Consider the following 22,115-nt stretch of genomic DNA (forward strand, 5'->3'; position numbering starts at 1 on the left):
AACGTGTGGGTATTCCATGCCTTGTAAATGTTTTATATTTTTTAAATAGCCTTTACAATGTCACTTTTTTTTAAGCCCTTGATGGGCAGGTTTACAGCGTTTAGGTGCCCTCCAGTGGCCGAACTTGTTAGCAGGACTCTGGAAGACCCTAAGCACGTCAGATGATGTAGAAATTATTAACAGTTTCCAAAAGTTTGCTACTCCCTAGCAAAATGGGCCCCTGAAGAAGCAACAGGACTAACAAACTCTTACAGAACCTTCTTTGAGATTCCGTTTAAAATCTTTAAACCAAATAAAAGTAAATAAATGAGGATATATTTTGGAGCAAGCCTTGTATAATAAAACAGTAACCCCATATAATCCAAAGCAGGGCCATATCCTACCTTAATAGGGTCTGAAGTGTATATATAATTTGGAGCCCTCTTAAAAAAAAACCCTGGAAGATATCTACTTTTGCAATTTTATACAAACCATGAAGAGCAGCTCATAGGATCTTAGAAGAAACTCCTGGCCTGTAAGGGCCCCTGAAGCTTATGTTTCATAGCTTCAGGGGAAATTGGCCTCTGACCCAAAGGTATTGTTTAACTGCAGCTTTTGGACTTTACCTTGAGCATTATAATTCAGGGCCTTAATAAATTAGGGGACATGTATAAATTTAGTAACATGGTAGCATTTTTGTGGCCTTTCTATCCTCTGACTACTGAGACTTAATGGTCTTTGAACCATGCTAGCCAAGTGAAAATAAATCAGTTTGTCTATAGAGAAACAACTTTAATTGCCTTAATTGTGTGTGGGAAGAATTATGGAAGATCAGATACTTCCAGGAGTCTAGAAGAGATAGTAATGGAATTAATGCAACTATTTAAAATTTCTAAAAGGCTGATTCTTAAAAATTGGTCTTCATGTTTGGTTAATTTCCAGAAGAGAATTGTGTTCACTGATCCTCTGTGAAAAACTAGATGTTAATCTCAAAGATTAGAAAGCAGTCCAGGTGGAAAAAAAATTACTTAGCTTTCACAACGAAGAGCTTTCTGTTATACAAAGCAGATGACTTTGTTTTGGTACTAAGCACAGGAAATAAAAACGCTTCCTTGGGTAAAATTTCAAATAGCCACCTAATCATGTGTTATTTTCGTTTTTTGAATAGTTCATATAACTTTCAGGTATTCTGCCCTCTCTGTCCATTCCTTTATTTGCTTATCATATATCACCTGTTTCCTTCCACAGTATGTAAAGATTCACGACCACAGGGCTCTTGACTGTCTTGTCCCCATAGCGGGGCCACTGCGTTTGGCCAAGTAGACTACACTGTATAGCATCATGGGATTTTCTTGGCCTTGAGGTCTGTGCATATGGCCCCCTCTAGAGCTGCGTTGCAGTCACTGTCCCACACCTAGGGCTGACCTTGGCTCAGAAGAGTCCCTCAACAAGGCTGTATTGGTGCATGAGTAAGTGATAAAGCAACCTATTTATTATTTTCATTTGAAATATAGGATGAGAAATTGAAGGATTTTACGTCCCATAAATCAAAGTACATTTACATGTGCAAGCCAGTTTCACTTTGATGGCTTTTTCTGACTAAGACGATTTAGCTTAGTCTGTGACTGTCAAATCAGTAAAATAGAGAACCAGTACAGGTCTTCTGATCTCCTGTGTCACATTCTATGTGCTACATTTTCCCTGTCTCCAAAGCCAATTTCTTCAAACTCCTTGTGCTTTTCTGAGTCTGTGGGCTGTGACCAGGTAGTGATAGTGCACGTGCTGTTTTGGTTTGTTTTTCCAGCATTCAGAGAGCCTGGCGTGAGTACCTGCAGAGGCAGGACCCCCTGGAGAAGAGGAGCCCGTCCCCACCCTCTGTGTCCTCGGAGAAGCTGAGCAGCTCTGTCAGCATGAACACCTTCTCAGACAGCAGCACACCCGTGAGTGCCATGTTTCCTTTTTATGGCCTGATAGGCCAGTCATTTGATCAGCAGGTCTTGGGTTCCAAGAAGGAAATGTTGAGATGTGAGCAGGTGGCTTGTTGTTAGGTGTATCTACATTGCTTACTTGCTATATTTGAACCCATGGTGAGAGTCTTGTCATCTGAGAATGAAGACATGATTCATAAGCATGAAGTGTACTTCATCAGGTCTGAGAGAATCGATTGTATTTGACCTCAACCTAAACTACTCATTTGTGTGTTTGCAATACTCTATTACTAAGAATATTCTTTTCCTTTTCTTTATGATAGTGTGTTCCCTTTAGTCTGTGCCTCTGGTAGAGTTTTGTTGTGCTAATGTGATAGAAGATTAGTTTGGTTATAGTATTAGAAAGAGAAGTTTTACAGGAAGACCTCAAAGGGGTCACAGACTCGGGAGTTGCAACTCAAATGCCTACAGGGGCCAGGTAAGAAACCCTTGTGGCTGATGTGGGCTAAGCTGTGACTGGCTACTGAAGAACACAGGCCTTACCTAAAGGGGTAAGCCCCACTTGCATCCCGAATATGTTGCTATGCAGGGATGCTGGACGGACAGACACTGCCAAATGTTATTTCTTCTCTTAGGGGATGCCAGAAATTCAGATTTTTAAATGTTTAACTGCAGCTTTGGACTTTACCTTGAGCATTATAACTAGTAAGAAAATTTAAAATGCAACTAGACCATGCCTGCAGATCACAATTATTCCAGAGGCCACCTGTTTAAGAACCCTGGTACACAGTGAAGGAATGGGAACATCTGCTGAAAGTCTTTATTTAAAAAACAACAACAACAACAAAAACAAACATATACCAAATGTGGTAGGAAATAAGTGATCAGGCAACTGTCATACAGAGTGTTGTGAATATGGCCATTGTGATCATGTAAGATAGTCACTGGACTACACAGAGAGAAGTTAGGAAGAGAAATGAAGCAACTATACAAGTGTTTTATTTAAAAAAAAAAAATGTTTCTTGACTCCTTTGTAATCATGTTTATTCAGTGGCTAAAGGGCTCCCCAGCAGCGAAAACAATGTATTCACATTGGGATCAAGCAAAGGTTGCTTTGACATGTTTTCAGATGATTGCATTGCATGTTCTTTAATAAACGGTTTTATCTGTTATGGATTCTAAAGAGAGAGCAGTAACTCGAGAGCAAATAACAGTGGCAGAAGATCTATTTTTAGCAAACAGCAGAAATTGAATACGCAGTGAATCTGCGTGCCTTTATAAAACAATTTTTGGGGGGGAAATGACTTGCCTGAACTAGCCTTATGATCACTAGAGGGCGCTGATGAGCCATATTGGAAAAGGTCTGTTGCTTAAGTGTGTATTTATCTCACGATTTGCAAGTCAAAAATAATATGAAAATTAAGTGTTTAGGATGCCTTTGCCGTGAATGACAATAGAATTAATTTAATAGAAATTAAGTGACTGAATATTTTATTTGAATGATGGAAACTGAGTATCAGAAATCATTCCGCCCGTGAGTTAAAAGTTTGGATTTACTGCCTTTGCATTTTCTCATAGCCCCAATTCCTGACAGTATCAACCATTGCTGTGTCCAGTGATATATGATGGTTTTAGTGTTGCTTTAGGGTGGTTATTAACCTTTTGACTGTATTGAAATTCTGGAATAATCTATCTTTGTTTTATATTTACCTTGCCATACCACTTAGATTCTAGCACCTTAAGTATTTTTGTGCATAAATGCACGTTCTTCCCCATGGGTCATCATAGAAATGTGATGTGCAATACCTTTTGCACAGTTTTGCTAACAGTTTTGCCTTACTTAATCTAGCCTGGCCTCCAGGTCCCCTGATGTTTCTTAGTAGAACAGATTTCCTCTCTCAAATGTCCCCAGCAATTTGGTTTCCTATAAGGTGTCTCAGAATGAATTGGGAGTGGCATCCTGCTCCACCACTGTATCATCATGCCTTATCTCTGTGCTCATGGGAGCAGGATAACTCTTTTCATTGTGTGGAAGTCTGGCTCATTCCTGATTGCCTATACAGTGAGAGTCAAAACATTTTCAAAAAACATTATTGGAATTAGCTTCAGAAAGCAAGCAGACCCTGCCCAGAAATCTAGTAGATTATAACAACAACTTTGTCATTGATGGTGGCAGTAGCATGACACTAAATATACAAAATAAAATATAAGTTGCTGGAACATCCCCAAGTCTCTAGTTTGTCAGGCAGGTGAAATATCCAATGCATAATTTTTAAAAACTTCATGCTTTGTTGTTTGGAGCTGGCATATCCAGTTAAAGTTGTTCTATTTCCCATGATCATCACTTTGCTTGGGACCTCTTTCAGAAGATTCATTCTTACATCTTTTGGTGGTCACAGCCCCAATGAAAGGAAAGTGACTCTGCTCTACTTTGATCAGCCTACCAGACCCACTGGGTTCATACATATTCTCAGGGAGGTCCAGATAGGAAGACTTAGTGTTACTACTCTCTGACAGATAGACCTCAAGTTTACGGAGGGATAAGGATGAGCCCTGGCCCACCTTGGCCAAGCCTGTCACAAAGAGATGAGTTTTCTCTAATAACAAATGAGTCCATTTGGAACTTCAAGGGTAAAAGCCTTCAGTCCAAGTCAAATGCTCTCAATGAGGTGTCTCCCTGGGGGATTCTCTGGGACCATGACTCCTGCCAGATACCTCCAGCTTGCTGAACTCAGCCCTCTTTCTCTGGGCTTGATCTGTCACTGTTGCTGCCTAGACCATTGTATGTCTTCTCGAATTTGATCAGCTGTCTTGTCCCAACTACTAACCCTCTACTGTCCTCTAACACAGTCTCAATTGGAGGCCAGTCTGCCTTTGTCTAATCCATGGGCCTTCCCAGCTGCTCTGCCTGCCCCATGTCTATAATAACTGCAATTACTGCCCATAGTAGCTGTCTGTCCCAGGCATGTGCTGCGTGGGAAACCAGCAACCTGAGCTGAGCTGAGAATGATGCTCTTGCATGCTTTTACTCTCTTTTGGCTAAGCATAATGGTTAATATAGTTCTGAGAATATTTCTGCTCTAAAATATATAAGAACAGTAATGTTTCAGTATGAGATCTCATAATCATTATCTTAATAAGAGCTGAGTACTTGTTATGTGACAGGCATCTTGCTAATGGCTTTCCGTGGATTATTTCACTTAATCCTCTCACTGACCATATGTAAGAGGTATATTCTGATCTCCATTTTACAGATGATGAAAATGAGACCTAAAGAGATAACTAACTTGCCTTGAGTTACTCATTGAGCTGGAGCCATCATGCTTCACTATTCTACTATATTGTACCACTTGAAAATAAGCCTGCATTTAGACATAGTCAAGCAGAGGAAGAAATAATCCATGCATCAATGCATTTCATTGACTGTTCCACAATTTAGTAGGTATAAACAGTGAATGAAATAATTGAAAAAAGAATCCTCATTTGATTTTATAAATTGCCTTGTTCAGTGCTCTTTGATGAAAACTTCAGACCTCAGCTGCTCAGTGCCAAACTAAAGAGCAACAGGAGGGAAGATATATATGAAATTATGTTAGCAATTTGCATATTAACTGTCCTTATACCACAATGTATCATGAGGTAACAGAAAAATTTATTTTAGAAATAGCAATTTTGAGTAACAAGTTATTGTGACATGGAGCTTGTGGGTATCTAAGTGAGAAAAAAATAACTTTTTTATCATAAAAATATTAGTTATTGCCTGGAGGACAATAGTGGAAAATGATTTGTGTATTTTTATTATATTATATATATAATAAATATATATTTTTATTTATATACATATATAAATATACAAATAAAATTTATATTTATATTTTATATATAATTTATATATATTATATAGAATATATATAAATTGAAAAATATAAATATATATTATATAAATATTTAATATATAAATTTATATATAAATATATATGATATATAAATAAGTATATATAAATATATATGTTATATATAAATTATATATATAACTTATATAAATTAAAATTTGTATTTATATTATATAAATAGATATATTTATATTATATTATATGAAAATCAATTTCATATGACCAAGTACTTATTCTTTTAGTTCCCAGCTCTGAAAAATCTGTAATTTGTCTAATAGAATATCACTATAAAAAGGTACATTCTAAATGACTTGGTACCCTTTTCACAAATCATTAGCATACCCTTCAGATAAATTCAGAAAAATCTTTGGATTGTCTGGAGACTTTCAATCCCATTTGTCTCTAATTGGTTCTATCTTCCTGGCCGTGCCTACTTATTTCCATGGGTTCCCATATTATTATGGTGTGGTCTGTAGGGGGCTCTGTGGCTCATGGAATGAAGCCCTGGCTTAGTAAGAGGACATGACTTCGTAGCTCTGCCGCAATTTTTGTGAGTCTAAGATGTACCACTTGAGAGACCATTCTTCATCTGCAAACTGGAAGTAACACGCACCTTAGAGAGGGATTGATATCACTGTGAAGATTAAATGGCACTACATATGTAAAACGTAGCACAGAGTGTGGGACCCTGAAGGCTCTCAATAAATGTTAGTGGATTCTGTATCTGCTCTTGAAAATACTCCATGTGTTCAGAACACTCTGCAAAGCTTGTGAAGAGCAGAAGTGGAATTTTTAACTCTATTCCTATTGAGGGGCACACTGCCTGCTTCTGATTCATGAATCCATGAGAACCAAATCGTGTCTTAGAATATATATATATATATATATATATATATATATATATATATATATATATATATATACAGAATATATATATGTATGTTCTGAGATTGGAGCTGTACGTTACAAAGTAATACATCAGGTATTTGTTTTGTGTTGCTTCTTTTAAAGACTAATTTTCAAGGTCCAAAGGTAAAAACAGGTGAAAGTATTTTTGCTTCTCAGTGAGTAGGCCTCTTCTGAAAGACCATACCCATATGTGTAATAAAAGCAACCTTAGGTCACTCTGCTCCCTTCAGATTTGGGGAAAAAAGAAATGGGGGGATCTGCAGCATGTTGGGGTGAACAGAGTTATGTGGCCTCACCTCTCAGGCAGGTCAATGCAAAAGCACCCTTCCAACAGCTGCACAGCTCCAACCACAAGGCCTTACTTCACAACTGGTCAGGAAGAATTACAGTTCTGAGCAGCTTCAAAGATCAGTGGTCTGGGCCAGCTAAAGACCCCATTACTTCAGTTGTCCTGGAGAGAAGTCCATGGAGCTCTCATATGGTTGGGGCTGCTTGGGTTGCCCTAGCTTTTAGCAAGAGTTACTGGATAGTTAGCAACAGGCAGCCAGGTGACCCACCACACCTTCCCAATATGCTACCAAAAGCCAGTACTGCTTCTGCCTGCCAAACACGACATGTACACCTACATTCAAACTGCTTTATTACCCTCAGGTTTTATTGCCCATTTTGAGATTTACAACTTCCAGGCTTTAAATACATCATGAAAAATCTTGGGACTAAAAGGATAAAGGCTTCTTACAAAGTCACACTTGTTTTGGAGGGGGAACTCAGACTCTCAAAGAAGATTTCCTGGGCCCTCTCCCAGTACAGTCTTAAAAGTTGTGAAATTTTAGACAGTAAGCCTTGTGCTGCTTAATAATTTAATAACCTAGATTTTCCAGGTCAGGGACAAGTTACAGTATTATGCCCAGCTGTTGTTATAAACTTAGGTCCCATGAATTTTAAATAGTCAGTACCCAAACTCTATCTTCCATCCTGCTTCTCAGACCCCCAAATAGCACAAATTGTCAGTCTATTCATCCCAAACTTTGGTTCAGAGACTGTAGTAATCACATGTAAAAAGAGAAGACTTCTTGGTATTTACATAAAAGTAGATGTAATTCTCTTTTCTTTAAACTAGAGTCTTCGAGAACAAATTTTTCCCCAAAGTTTTAGAAATTACATTATATAATATATAACCATCTATGACAGTTTGAATTAATATATTTTTATATAAAATATTTGGTATCTTTATGCAGAAACACTCCTTTTTATATCTTTGAATATTGGTTGATATTACAGATTTTTTTTCCAAATGGTCCTTTTAACTTAAGGATTTGAGGACTTTTTTTTTTAAGATTTTGTTTTATTTATTTATTTGACAGAGAGAGAGAGACAGTGAGAGAGGGAACACAAGCAGGGGGAGTGGGAGAGGGAGAAGCAGGCTTCCCGATGAGCAGGGAGCCCGATGTGGGGCTCGATCCCAGGACCCTGGGATCATGACCTGAACCAAAGGCGGACGCCCAACGACCGAGCCACCCAGGTGCCCCCCGAGGACATTTTTCTCAGTAGGTTTAAAAATGAAACAACAAAGTATGTTGTTTCAGTTTGGGGATTAAAATTTTTTTTTGAAGACTGCTAATACTGATCATTTTCTGGGTTCAGAATGATATGCAAAATTTACAATTCATTGTTTGATAACAGACTCATCCATACTAATTTCAATCCTCTTTAGCAGTCTCAAAGTTATTGACCTTTAGGTATAGATGCAAAAACCTAGGCATTAAGCATCTCACTTTTGAGAAGGAACTTGTTTGCCTTCTACTTTACCTCAAGTCCAGTCTCAGCATTTGTCCTCACGTAGATGCTGTCCTGATTCTGCAGCTGTGGCGAGCTAGAGTGTCACATCCCCTTGTTGAGACTCAAAGTGCATCCTCTGTTATAAAATCCAGTTTCAGAATTACAAATCAGTATTTCACTCATTGGGTGAGTATGAAAGATGCTTTAGGATCCAAGGAGAAGTTGGATGTGGTAGCCCTGGAGTAAGACCCATTATTGTATTCCTTTTATTCTAGAAGCTCATTGGCCTAAGGCTCTTTGGGACTTTCTTTCTTTTTGTAAATAAGACATCACTGGGGAAGGGGTAGTTATTCATATCCCTAGATTAGGTCTACATCATCTGTTCACTCATTCAACACTACTGTGTGCTGTCCTTTGCCAAGCACTGGCAATACAATCACCCAAATACACTCAACCTCTGCCCTTGCAGAATTTACATAATTCCCTAGTCGTGGTTGGCAATTCTTGGCCCAGATGCACTGGTAACTTATAGGTGATAATAACATTTTATTGATTAATTGTATAGAAGGTTTTAGGTATTATTTTTAATAAAAATCTGACTGCTGAAATATCTTCCAGAGCAGAATTTCCCATATTGTGGTACCTGGAATTTTAGTTGCATTGGATATTGATGGATGTTAATTGCGGGAAGGGTGAAATAAGCCAAATTATTTATATCAGGACCTCTTAGAGCCTTCCTAACCTAATACACATTTTGAATTTGTGGGGGAGGGCAGTACTATTTTTCATGTTTTCCAAACTTCTTTGACCATGAAACCCAATAAGAGTCACATCTTATTGGACTATTAATCCATGGAACACTTCAGGAAATGCTGTTCTAGAATTAGTACTTATTGAAGAAAAATTCCAAGAGCTGGAATTTCTAAGTGGCTCAATAATAAAATTAATAGGAGTTGAACAATGCATTTTGAAAACTTCCAATGAAATTTTTACACTCCTTTTTATAGGCCTTTAATATAGAACTGTATTATGCAAATACAAATATTATTACGTTACTTCACATGTAAAACCTGTTACAGTAGCTGGCTGGTAGAGTTTAAATAAAAAGGACAAGCCTAGTTAACGATGTAACAGTGTTGGAGATGTAGTTTCAGGAAGCCAATAAATAACTCCTTTTTCCCATCTTGATTTAGGAACTTATTTTGAAAGGCAAGAGATTTAGGAAGAGTGATATCAAAATCTCATCTTTATTTACTGTCAAAGCTGGATTTGAGGGTGTAACTCTGACTTGTGGCACCACTGAGCTTCCTACTACTGACCTTTGTAGGGAAACCTACCAATCATGGGGAGCACTGAAAACTGCCAGCCTCACCCATAGATCTTGTGCAGGGAGGTGGATCCCATAGAAAGATGCAGAGAGAATGATACTGGGCTGCCCAGTCCCTTTGCCTAATCCTCCAATCAGGGTTACTTATTCCACCTTCATGGGGAGGATTGAAGTGTGGGAGTATTTAGGAAAGTGCTTCCTCATGGAAGTGCTTCCTCATGGAAGCCTGAGGACATGAGAAGAAGGGAGCCCTCAACACTGGATGCTTCATGTAGCAACAACTTGGCCTTTTATTTTTTACATATTTTGATTTTTATAAGGTTGTATGCATTGTGCTATATTAATTATTGCAATGTTTTCCAAATAAGAATTACTTTGGGAATTTTAAAATATATATATAGATTTCAGGACCACAGCAGAGCTATTGCATTGGAATATCTGAGAAGAGGCCTGAGATTCTGTATTTTAAAAAAATTTTTTAAATGTAATCCTCATCATCATTATAGTATAAAAAGCACTGTGTTATAGGAATTGCAAAAAAGGAATAAATTTTATTTAGTAAATGTACATGAACAGAGCACACAGGTGATCAATATTTCTTCCAATTTTTATTTCAATGTTTTAGCATGGCATAGATACACCTTGGGGAGGTGCTGAAGCAAATTTTTCCTGATTTGATACCAAAGCAATCACTATTGTTTTAATGGAATTTTCCCAGTGGCACTGGTTGTGTAGAAAATTCCATTTTCTCTTCTCCAGACTTATGGTTCTTTCTCAAAAATGTGACAGTGTATACTATGCTCTTCAAGAAAGGTTTTTGTTGTTTGATCCAGTTTGGTTTTTATTAAAGGGTGATACATTCAATAAACTCTGATTAGTTTTAAATTATTCTTCACTTTGGTTGTGAAGATTATTTAGTTGGCATGAAAGGGGATTAGATTATTTAACTATTAGCTGATGGGAATGTCAATTATGACTAAAAATCCTCAAGTGTGATGTGTGACTACATAGTTGAGAAAGAGAAAAGAAATACATTACACAGAATGGAAATGGGCATTTCTCATTATTATACATTCTTTAAAATAGTATCTATGTTTACTATCACCAGTTACATGTACAGATTAGGTATAGTTAAAATTTTAATTGTTACTTTACTCAGAGCTGAAAAATATCTAAAAGTAATAAGTTAAAGTTTCCTACCAACATTTGAAAACATACTCAGATCCTTCCAGTACGATTTTTTTATGTCTTTGAAACATTTAAAAAATTTCATTGCATAGGGGCGCTTGGGTGGCTCAGTTGGTTAAGTGTCTGCCTTCAGCTCGCGTCACAATCCCGAGATCCTAGGATCAAGCCCCATGTCAGGCTCCCTGCTCAGCAGGAAGTCTGCTTCTCCCTCTCCCTCCCCCACCTTGTGCTCTCTCTTGCTCACTCTGCTCTTTCTCTCAAATAAATAAATAAAATCTTAAAAATTTTTTCATTGCATAAAATGTTGTTAGAAGTTGAAGGCAGTTGCCTTAATTTTTATTTTGCAATTTTCATGGATTGATTTTAAAAAGAATAAGTTTTTTTTTAGCTTGCTAAAAATTCTGTAAGATTTTTTAGGAGTAGATTCTATGTCTCTACAGTTCCTCTAGTTCTCATAACAGCTCCTTCTTCACTATATTCACTAAGTTAATTACAATTATTCATTTCCAAACAGCACCAGAAGCTGATTTTAAGTTAAACAGACACGCTGCTTCACATGTGAGCAATAAATTGATTTTCTCTTCATGGCGGTATTTTGATAGGGTTAAGTATATTGATAGAAGACCATGCTATTTAATGAAAGTAGATTTTCAAGAAAATCACTATGCCAAACACTTCACTAGAAGGACTTCATCTACATACAGCAGCAACTGTGACCTGCTTTAGAGATGACATCATTGGGTGTGATGTGGCTCTTTATATGTTTCAGCTTCAGAAAGAGATAATCTGTGAAAGCCACAAGAGCCTGATTTCTTCTGTGATAATCTTCAGCAGACAGAGGCTAAAGCTACAGTAAGGCATACCTGTTTACATAGTGTGTGCAGTGCCTTGTTGAATTCTGAGCTTTATTTCATTTTACTATTTTATCAAAAAAGTAGATGCAATGATAGGATGAAGTGAATTGGATGCTTTGGACTAATGGGAGCTTGTTTTCTGCATTAAGATCAAGAACTTTTATGGACTCCTCTGTTCTCTGGATAGCCTTGTATTGTGTGTGTGTGTGTGTGTGTGTGTGTGTATTTTCAATCTGAAGAACACTGAAGAAAATCAGCAAACTTCATTTCCCAAAGAACTCTCTCTCTTTTTTGTCAATACTTGAAGATTTCTGCTCCAAAATCTTCTTTGAGCTGCCTGATCATCGTGGTTGATAACTGAAGGGTAAAGCATCTCCTTTGTAGTATGTGTTACAGAAATTCTTCAGATAACTTTACTTGCTAACACAGGCAACTCTTTATGGATTTCTTTCAAAGCCAGTTCGAATAAATAACTCTTTCCTCTCAAATGGGCAAGGGTAGCTCTTCAGCACCATGGAGAGGTCTGGGCAATGTGGGACGACGATATGGGACTGTGACCAGAGCAAGCAATCTGAAAGTGTAAGTTTTCCAAATGTCTGTTATCTTTTTTACATGTATCATATTTTTGCATATATGGAAAGGAAACTCTGATGTCTAGCCGAGCTATGCTAAATTTAACTATAAAAAGTGATGGCTTTCATTGCATTTCAAATTCAGTATTAATCACTTAAAGATACTATATTAGGGAGTGTTAATATATTAATTTGAAAAATTACTTTCTCATTGCAGCAGTTGGTATGTGAATGTTTGGTGCTATGAATTTTGAGAATCTAAGTTTTTGTTTTAATTCGCTATAAATTAATTGCATTGCAGTTGGACAAAACAATTGCTTTAGAAATAGCATTTTTATGTACGCAATTAAAAAAAGTTCCAACTGTGCAATTTGTTGTCGTTTGTAAAAACACTTTTTGAAAAATAGTTTCTGATTTGTGTTTAGAAGGACAGTTTTAAATTTTTCAATTGCAGGTTATACTTTCAGTTATCAAAAAGAGCAAATGTCTAAATATTCTAATGTTGGAATATATAGGGGATATTTGATAACTTATGAAAATTTTAAATTTACTGGTATAAAATATATACAGTAAAAACCTATAGTAAGTGGAAAGGACAAATCCTTTTATAAAATGACTAGATAATAGGCCACTAAAGACATACTTTTAGGCATCATTGAAAATATTTTATTAGTTTCAAAATAGTCCCATTTAACTGTTCAAACCAGAAATTAAAGAAATGGTTTATTCAAAAAATGTCTTTTAATACCCTTCTTAAGACTGTCAAAGGTATAATTCTATGATATTATATCACATAACCAATGAAGAAAAGAAACTTCAAATTGCTACCAAAATGACCCCAATAGATATTTTGATTAACTATTCAAATTTGTCTAAGAGAACATAGTGTCATTAAAAAGTAATATAACAAATAATTATCTTTTCTCAGGTCAGTTAAGTAAGGTTTGGAACATTTTTTTTTACAATGAACCATTTATTTTAAAGTCTAATAAAACTATCTTTTTATATTATTGTAATATGGAATTTATTTCCCATATGGGTCTTCTCATATGTAAAAACTAGTAGTGAATGTAATTTACTTAACTAAACCCCTAATTCAAATATAACTAATTCTTTTTGTTATAAATAATTTCCAAGTGAATTTGCTATTGCTTCTTAACTCTAGTAATTTGGCATTTGATTTTTGGATAAATGACATTTACATTTTGACAGTGTATGAAGTGCAAGATTTTGGAGGATGCAACTTAATTTTATATTAAGGAGGTCTTGTTAATACATTTTGACTGCTTAGTTTAGTAGATCCACTGATGATTTTTTAAATTGGTGTCAATATTTAAAAGAAATCAGTTTTTGAAAGAATGAAAGGTAGATTTATGATTCTAGTTCTTTTAGTTTCATTTCCCCAAATTTTGTAATCCTGCTTTGATTGTTACAGATGTATAGTAGTGCCTTTTGTACACTATTGAAATTACTATTGTGTACACTTCCATGATTTTAAAACTTTGATTGTTTCTTTATGATAAACTGCATTCATTTTCTGCTGGTAGTGGACTTTGGACAAATCATTCTGGTTGATTAAACTGTAACATTTTAATTTAGAGTATTTGAGGCTCATGTTATAAAATGCATCTGGTTTATGTCCTGAAATGGGGAGAAATATACTTGATTCAGAAATTTATTCTCTGGCAATCTTTCTCTCTGTATTTCTCTCTCAAGGATATGATTCACTTATGATATTGTCAGAAGTGTAACATTTTGTATTTCTTTTTGCACACATTTTAGTGATGTATTTGTAATAACAGCTATCTAGCACATACATTTTGTAGTTGAGATATGGTTGTCTGTGTATTTATTTAACCAAAAATTTTTCCTATATGACAAACTATAAACATGTTTTGGCTTTTGCTTTGATAGCCTTTCAATCATTGTTGAAATAGCCCAAGTCCTCTGAACAATAGAAATATATTTGGAGCTATTTAGACTGAACCATTCACATTTCTTTCTTCTTCTTCTTCTTCTTTTTTGTTTATAACATTCTGGTGGTAGCAGATGTGTGTGAACAATCTTACATTTAGTTGAGTGACATTTTGCTTTTCTTGCCAGTGTAAAAATATGCTCATGGATCTCTTTTTCATGGTCCACCCATCCTTGCAAAGGCTTGACAACCTTTGACTACAAAGGATTTAAGGGCATATTTCCTTAGTTGAAAACCACCCTAGTTAGGATGCTTTGCAGGGTGGCTGAATATAGAGGGAGCTGATTGGCAGGTGAGGTTCTTACAGCTATTTTCAACCCATTTTTGGCACTAAGAAGGTTAAGTTGTTTTTGGAAATTGTTTTTATATCCCAGGTACTCACTCACAGACTCATTTCTGTTGCACCAATCTCCATCACAACTTCCAATTGAAAGCAGCTCTTGTAGCTAGCGTCCCAACAGGACCAGTCTCAGTAGGGGAGAGCCTGAAAGTGGAACATGTTGTAGGAAAATCCCAAAGGGTAGTTTCTTAAAGGGAAATAGGGATTCTTGAGCTCATTTAGTGAAGCAGGACCCTAACTGGTTCCAAATGGATTCTGGGTTTTAATAAGTTTCTAGCATTATGGATAGAGTGACATCAGGTGCCCAAAGGGCAGTTCTTCAGCTTTTTAGAGAATCCCCCTGGGTTGAGGCTTCTGCATAGAGATTTCCATCAAGTGATTTTTGTTTTTAGTTGTCACATTTTACCATTAAATGTTCCTTCCTCTCTCAATTTTACCCACAAGATACATTCTTACTTTATAGTACATGTTGGGCCTAAGTAGATAGGACCTAAATTTCACTGATGTGAAATTTATATTAAATACTACTAGAAACTATGGAGTAATCTGAACCACTTCAGAGAACTGAAAAGTGCGTAGAGACTTCCTAAGGAAGATATCCAAGTAAGCTGAAAGAACAGAAATATCTTCCAAAGAGAAATAAGTCTGAATACCATGCATTTCTCATTTTACCTAGTCTTTCAAATCCCAGTACCTCTAAATGAATCTGGCTCCCTCCCATAAGTAAACTCAAGCCAGAGCATATAAAACACAAGCCCATACCCGGGCAGCCAGTTACTGGGATGAATTCAGGTCATTTCCATCTTTTCTAATTTGTTCTGTGCTCCTAATTTTCATCTAACTTGGATCTTTGACACCATCTCATTGGCACTTCTGCACTTGACACACTACATTTCACAGTGCCTGACATCATTAATAAGACCCATCTTGGTGGAAAACCCATTTTGAATTCAACATTCTGCAGTGATATCAATAGCATATTTCTCCAGGATGCTCTTTTGGTGTTTGATCTCTGACCCCTGTGCAACACAATGGCAGGAAAAAAACCATTTCTCCACCTGGGGTTTCATGGTGGGTGCACTGGAACTGATGGACCTATACTGGGCAGGTCAGAGATTTGGCATTGAAAGCAGATCTGTTGATAATCCATGATATCTGTATGTTTTAGTAATTGTTCAAAGGTAGACTCAGCCTAACAATTTGAGGGTAGTTAGAAAAGAATATCAAACTTCAATGCCTTAGAACAAGTCATACAAATTTATCCATTTTAGGTTTTATTGGAATTACTAGGAATATTAATAAAGGGATTGTATCTGAACTTCAGTATGACTTTGAAGTGTTTTTTTCTGATATCTTTGAGAAGATAAAAAACTGTGGATGAAATAATAATACAAATTGGTTCATTTTTGCTGGTTAAGTAGCCTTATCAAAATAGTGTTAACTAATTAATCAGGGTTAGCCTGGAGATAAATCTCTGGTGGTGTGTAATGGGTTTCTGTTATTTTTATCAATGATCTTAAATATAAGTTTTTTCCTACCTATCATTTCATAGTTGAGGAAATTTCATTCACAGGAGAGGAGAAACAACTTGTCAAAGGTCAGATAGTAGGTCAGCTGCAAAGTCGGAGCTAGAAAGCAGGGTTTTTTTTATTACCAGGCAAGGGAATTTCTACTGGGGTATGTGGTCTCCAAGGAACCCCAGTGCTATTTGGGGAATCTATTTGGGAAGGGAAAACAAGGCTAAAGGGGAAAAAGTAGAATCAGAGTTAGAATTAATCTCATCATTATCTCTGGCATAGAGATACTTCAATGCATTAAAAAAAGATTTTAAATTTACTGATCTCTAATAAATTCTACAATTCTCTTCAGGATTGTCAAATCTCTAATGAATTTTTTTGCTTGCATCCTTTCAATCTGTATAGCTGTAGCTGCAAATCTACTGTTAGAAATTCTATCTCAACTGTCATCTGTTCTTTTCCTAACTGAGGGAAATTCCACCAATTCAAAGACTCAAAATTTACCTCTCATTTCAGAGGTAAATAAAAATAACAGCCTTTCTTCTGGTGCTGCTCTGAATTTGAATTTTTTTCTTGACCAGCTAAGTTTTTACCATATGTGTATATTTAGGCTATTCTGTAAAAAATAGATCTCCAAAAGTATAATAGCTCAAACACAGCTAAAGTTTATTTCTTGGTTAGGTATCAATACTGGACTGGTGAGTAGATTAGTGGGGCAGTCCTTCTTCATACAGTCATTTAGCAAATGCACGATGTTGGGGGCTCTGCCATCTTCAACAAGTGGCTTCCAAGGCTATCGTAAAGTCATCTACATTCCAGTAAACCAGAAAGGGAAAAGGAAATGGAGCAGCACATGTGGAAGGTTTTAGTGGGCCAGGTTTGAATGAGACACACATCACTCAACTCACGTTCTTTTTACTGAACTCAGTCAGATGACATACTTAACTGCAAGGGAGACTGGGAAACATAGTCCTATAGGAAACATAAAAATAAGACAAAAGAATGGATTTTAGATCATTTAGTACTTTATGCTATACCTGTGCTTCCTCCACCTGGAAGGAATTCTTCCTCCAAACCTATAGTTCCTGCTGCTACAAACTTGACATATGTTGCTGGATTTCCTTGATGTTAACTTCTCTACATCCTTGGCCACTGCCTATTTCAGTCTTCCAGGTTACAAATTACAGAACCTGACCCTAGTTAATTGCAGCTAAAAATGAATTTATTAGAATAATAAAAATGTTTTTATTAGAAAAAAATTATTTTATTGTCAGCTATCTCACTTGACAGGAAGTCTAGAGAATCATGTTCAGAAGAAAAGGGGGAACTAAGGGAACGTGGTTGACCAGAACCTCAGACAAAGTCACACCTACAGGAAGACATTGTTCAAGTGCTACTGGCCTCATGGGATGTAGAAACAGTGGTCATAAGGAGCTCTAAAACATCCCTTGCTTTGCTGGGACATTTCCTCCAGATTCAGAGTGCTGAATAGGGCCATACCCTTGACTGGTTTAGATCATGTGTTCAAAGCCAGATTGCTAGGATTCGGGGAAGGAAAGTTACTTTTGTAGTTGGTGGGGAGGGGGGTTGGTTAGAATCCTATTTCTTGCTGTTACTTCCATAACAATGGATTCTATAATTCAGATGTACTAAAAATAAATGACAGAAATCTACCAAGCCTGCTGTTTTAAGATGCGCCTAATGCTGCATTAGATCTACTGATGGCGAATTCTTACTGCTAATAAAGTGGCCTCACACTAGACTTTGCCTTATTGCTCTGCCTAGACTATGCCTTGTTATTCCTCCTGGGATGTGTTTCGAATACTCTCACCAGTTTATTACCTCAACCACCTAGTATCCTTTGAGACTTGTTCTAGCCCTTTTTGATGTTAGTTGAACTTCTCAGGTTCTTTCCTACAATACTTTGGCATTGTTTTGAGAACTAAATTCAGACCTGGGACCTATGGGATAAGTCTTCATGGCCAGGGCCCAGATATTAGACCTACCTCCTGTGGGATTTTCTCATCTATAAAATGAATGAGTTGGTTCAATTCCCATTAGTCTCAAAGGGACACCAAGAAGCTTAACAAGATGGTGCTTTGAGATATTTGGAACACAGGGTGGCATTATCACATTCTTATTTTCACAAGCTGTTCACCTGAAGGGAGAAAATAAAGAGTGGAAATTTAATGCCAGAGAGGTTTTTGGCACTTTGTCAATTAGACATTAGCTTTGAGGGCTTTTGGAATTTTGCCTGAAATTTTCAGTACCAAGCGCTAAAAGCTGTGTTTTTCTGGGCTTGTGATATTTCTGTCCCCAGGGATGGCATTAAGCATTTGTGAGAGATGAACTGTGCCAGACCCATTTTCCAATGTCCCACCAACAGACACAAAAAAAGCAACGCACACTCTGTAAATTGCTGCTCATACCCACGTTTCACACTTGGAACAGCACCTCTGACTTGTGCCAGTAGAAAAGGGGTGGGATATATGCATATGTTAAGGAAGCTCCCTGTCTGACGCATAGACTGTTTGTGGCTGGCTGGCTTCCATTTGAATGGTCAGATGGGCCCTACTGAAGGCCACAGAACCTTTTTTAGACCTTTGAAAATCACCCCATCATAGTCTTCTTTGAAAGAGAGCTATTGGTGATGCAAATGTCACTTTTGCCAATTAAACCAAGTAGGCTAATTAGAAGATAGGGAGGAGAAGTATGTACTTTTGGAACTTCTACTAATGATTTCGGAAGAAAGAGAAAGGCAGGAAAACTTGTTGGAATCCAGGGAAGAATTTATTTATGTGACTGAAATTTAAGCCATGTGATAATAATTATACAGAAAGGTTCTAAATGGTTTTCTTTATTTGGACCAGAATCATTTTCAAATACAAGGGCTTCTACATATGTACCTAAAATACCTGTTTATGTATATTTTAAAAATAATAATATGCCATTTATATATTCAAGTAAAAGAGGTTAATAGGAATTATTCAGTGGCAAAAGCTAAAAGGTCTAGCTTCAAACCTGCTTACCCTTGTGTAAATATGTTTTGCATTTTTATAAAGACTAACAAATCTGAGCTTTGTTAGGAAGAAGGGTGTTACTTGCATTTTGAAACAAAGTACAGGGCACCTGGGTGGCTCAGTCAGTTAGGCATCTGCCTTTGGCTCAGGTCATTATCTCAGGGTCCTGGAATGGAGCAAGGCAGTCTCAGGCTTCCACTCAGGGTGGAAGTCTGTTTCTCCCTCTTCCTCTGTCCCTCCCCTCCCTTGCATGCTCTCTCTCTCTCTTTCTGTCTCAAATAAATAAATAGAATCTTAAAAAACTAAAAAATAAAGTACAGTGACCACTAGTTTATCTAAAACTTAGGAAATGAGGCTTCTACTTAAGTGAAATCTACCAATAATGGCAGCTTACCCTTTTTTGTTTTTCATATTTTCAATGACAATGTTTGTAATTACATTATAAAATTCTCTGGCTTGTTTTATAGTAATGCTTATTTATTTCTAATTATAATGTGTATCTATGCTCATTTTAGAAAATATAGACAGAGTTTAAAAATATATCTCACCCTTAATCCAATAAATGGAAACTACCATTGTTAATATTTTGGTGAATTCCTTAGAATTATACATATACAGTAGAAATTTTATGTGTATGTATACCTTAAGAAATATTTCCAGTATTTTGAGCTTTGCTTTTTAAACTCAGTGTTTTAATTTACATGTCATTAAAATTCCTCAAAGTCTGATGAATGTTCGTATAATATTAAATCATATAGATATATGAGCTATAATTCATTGAACCATGCTACTATTGATATCAACAGCATCAATATTGGGGGTGTTTTTGTATTTTTACATTTCTGTTTCTTTACAAGAGATTACTATAAGTAGAATACAAATTTTTATAAGATTTTCAATGGGTCTTGATATTATCACATCACATTTGTGGAACTCTTCTGCCAATATTATGATTCTGATAGATTGAAAATAGCATGTGTTTTAAATCATATTTCTTTTTTAAATTTTTGTGGTTTAACATTTTCAATATGTTTTGTGGGCATTTAGCTTTATTTTATGAATTGTTTGTCTATGTTTTCTCCTATTGTTACATTGAGGTTTCATTTTTTTTTCAATTAATTGCAAAAGATCCTTAAATATTATGTGTATTAATCTTTTGCCTTCATATCTGTGGCAAATATTTTCTTAAATTGTATGTTCATTTTTGTTTATACTGTTTCAGTGTATAGAATTTTAAATAATTATTTTAATAAAATAAAATCTATTTAGTATCTCTTTTCACCTACATTTTTTTTGAATGGTTTCATCTTTAACACTTGTCTTAAGTTCATTTGAAACTTTGATATATGGTAGGAGGAAAAGCAATAATATTATTTTATTCCAAATAGTTTACCCATTACCTGAGCACCATTTACCAACTGTTCTTTTGTTCTCTACTGGTTTGTGACATGATCTTTGTCACATGTTAAAAATCTATTAGAATCTCTTTCTGAACTACTTTCCTGGTTACATCTGTCAATTTTAGCCCCTTTATCAGATTATTTTACATATTCCATCCTTATTAGATTTTAATATCGGGTAGAGAAATTATCCACTTCATTTCTTTTCATATTTTTGGTTGGTCATATCAGTCCAGATAAACTTTTAAAAGTTAGCTTCCAAAACACATCTTTGGCAACTTTAATTGTAATTGTACCAGATCTTTAAGCTGATATGAAAAGAACTGATATCTTTACAAATCTGTTCTTGCTCTCTAGGAATACAGTATATGTAGATAGGTAAAGATGTAGTTATAGATATCAGGAAAGATTTGAAATTTCACCATAAACATTTCCTACTTTTCTTATTTACAAATTGGTTCCTTTTTTCCTTTCTCCATCTCTAAATGATTATCACTAGAATATAGGAAGTAGTAAGTTTTTGTGTGTTGATTTGTATCTGTTAACCTATTGAAATCTCTTACAGCATTTAAGAGTTTTCAGTTGATTTTGGGGGGGTTTTTAAGCATGCAATCTTTTCATCTGCAGAAAATAATAAATGTGCCTCCTTTCTTTTTTAAGATTTTATTTATTTATTTGATAGAGAGAGAGATAGCCAGAGCAGGAACACAAGCAGGGAGAGTGGGAGAGGGAGAAGCAGGCTTCCCGCAGAGTGGAGAGCCCGATGCGGCACTCGATCCCAGGACCCTGGGATCATGACCTGAGCTAAAGGCAGACACTTAACGACTGAGCCACCCAGGCACCCCAATGTGCCTCTTTTCTAATAGTCATATTGTATTGACTAAACAACCCAGCCTAAACAATGTAGCTTGTCTCATTATCTTGACTTGATATGGTGAGTTATATTTTGGAAATTAAACATTCTCTCATTGTGTTATCATCACTGTTTGGTTTTAATGGATAGTTTCTTCCTAAGTTGTTTTTTATTTCTATTTTCTGGTATGTTAAGTTTTCACAGCTCTTCCAATAAAGTAAAATTCACCTGTAGTTTGAGATATTTTTCTCAAGTTTTCAATTTTAGGGTTATGCTAGCTTTGTGAAATGTATTGAGAAGCTTCCCAGGTTTTCCTTAGGCCTCTAATATTTCCTTGAAAGTTTGAAAAAAAATTCTTAATAAAATTTTCATACATAAAGTCTTTCCTTACAGGTTTTTGAAAATAAAATTTGTATTTCTTCCATAATTGTTGTATATTCAGGCTTATTACATTGTAAGCTAATTCTGGTGCTTATTTTCCAATATATATCAGTGACTACCTTGAGACTAATTAGCATATTATAAAGGTTATTTTTATTTTAGAAATTTCTCTACATATATTCTTTTATTACTTCTCATAT

The 22,115-nt window shown here is 35.9% G+C and overlaps 1 protein-coding gene across 4 annotated transcripts in view; it reads left to right on the forward strand.

Moving 5' to 3' along the window:
- The window catches only part of LOC113916508 (schwannomin-interacting protein 1), an 854,544-nt gene that overhangs the window by 315,397 nt on the left and 517,032 nt on the right, over positions 1-22,115 (forward strand). For all 4 annotated transcript variants that reach the window (XM_027582977.1, XM_027582979.1, XM_027582978.1 and 1 more), the window contains one exon: positions 1,784-1,919. In XM_027582977.1, the coding sequence (XP_027438778.1) occupies positions 1,784-1,919 (136 nt within the window). The remainder of the gene's footprint in view (positions 1-1,783; positions 1,920-22,115) is intronic.

Source organism: Zalophus californianus, chromosome 1, assembly GCF_009762305.2.
Source record: "Zalophus californianus isolate mZalCal1 chromosome 1, mZalCal1.pri.v2, whole genome shotgun sequence".
Taxonomy (NCBI): domain Eukaryota; kingdom Metazoa; phylum Chordata; class Mammalia; order Carnivora; family Otariidae; genus Zalophus; species Zalophus californianus.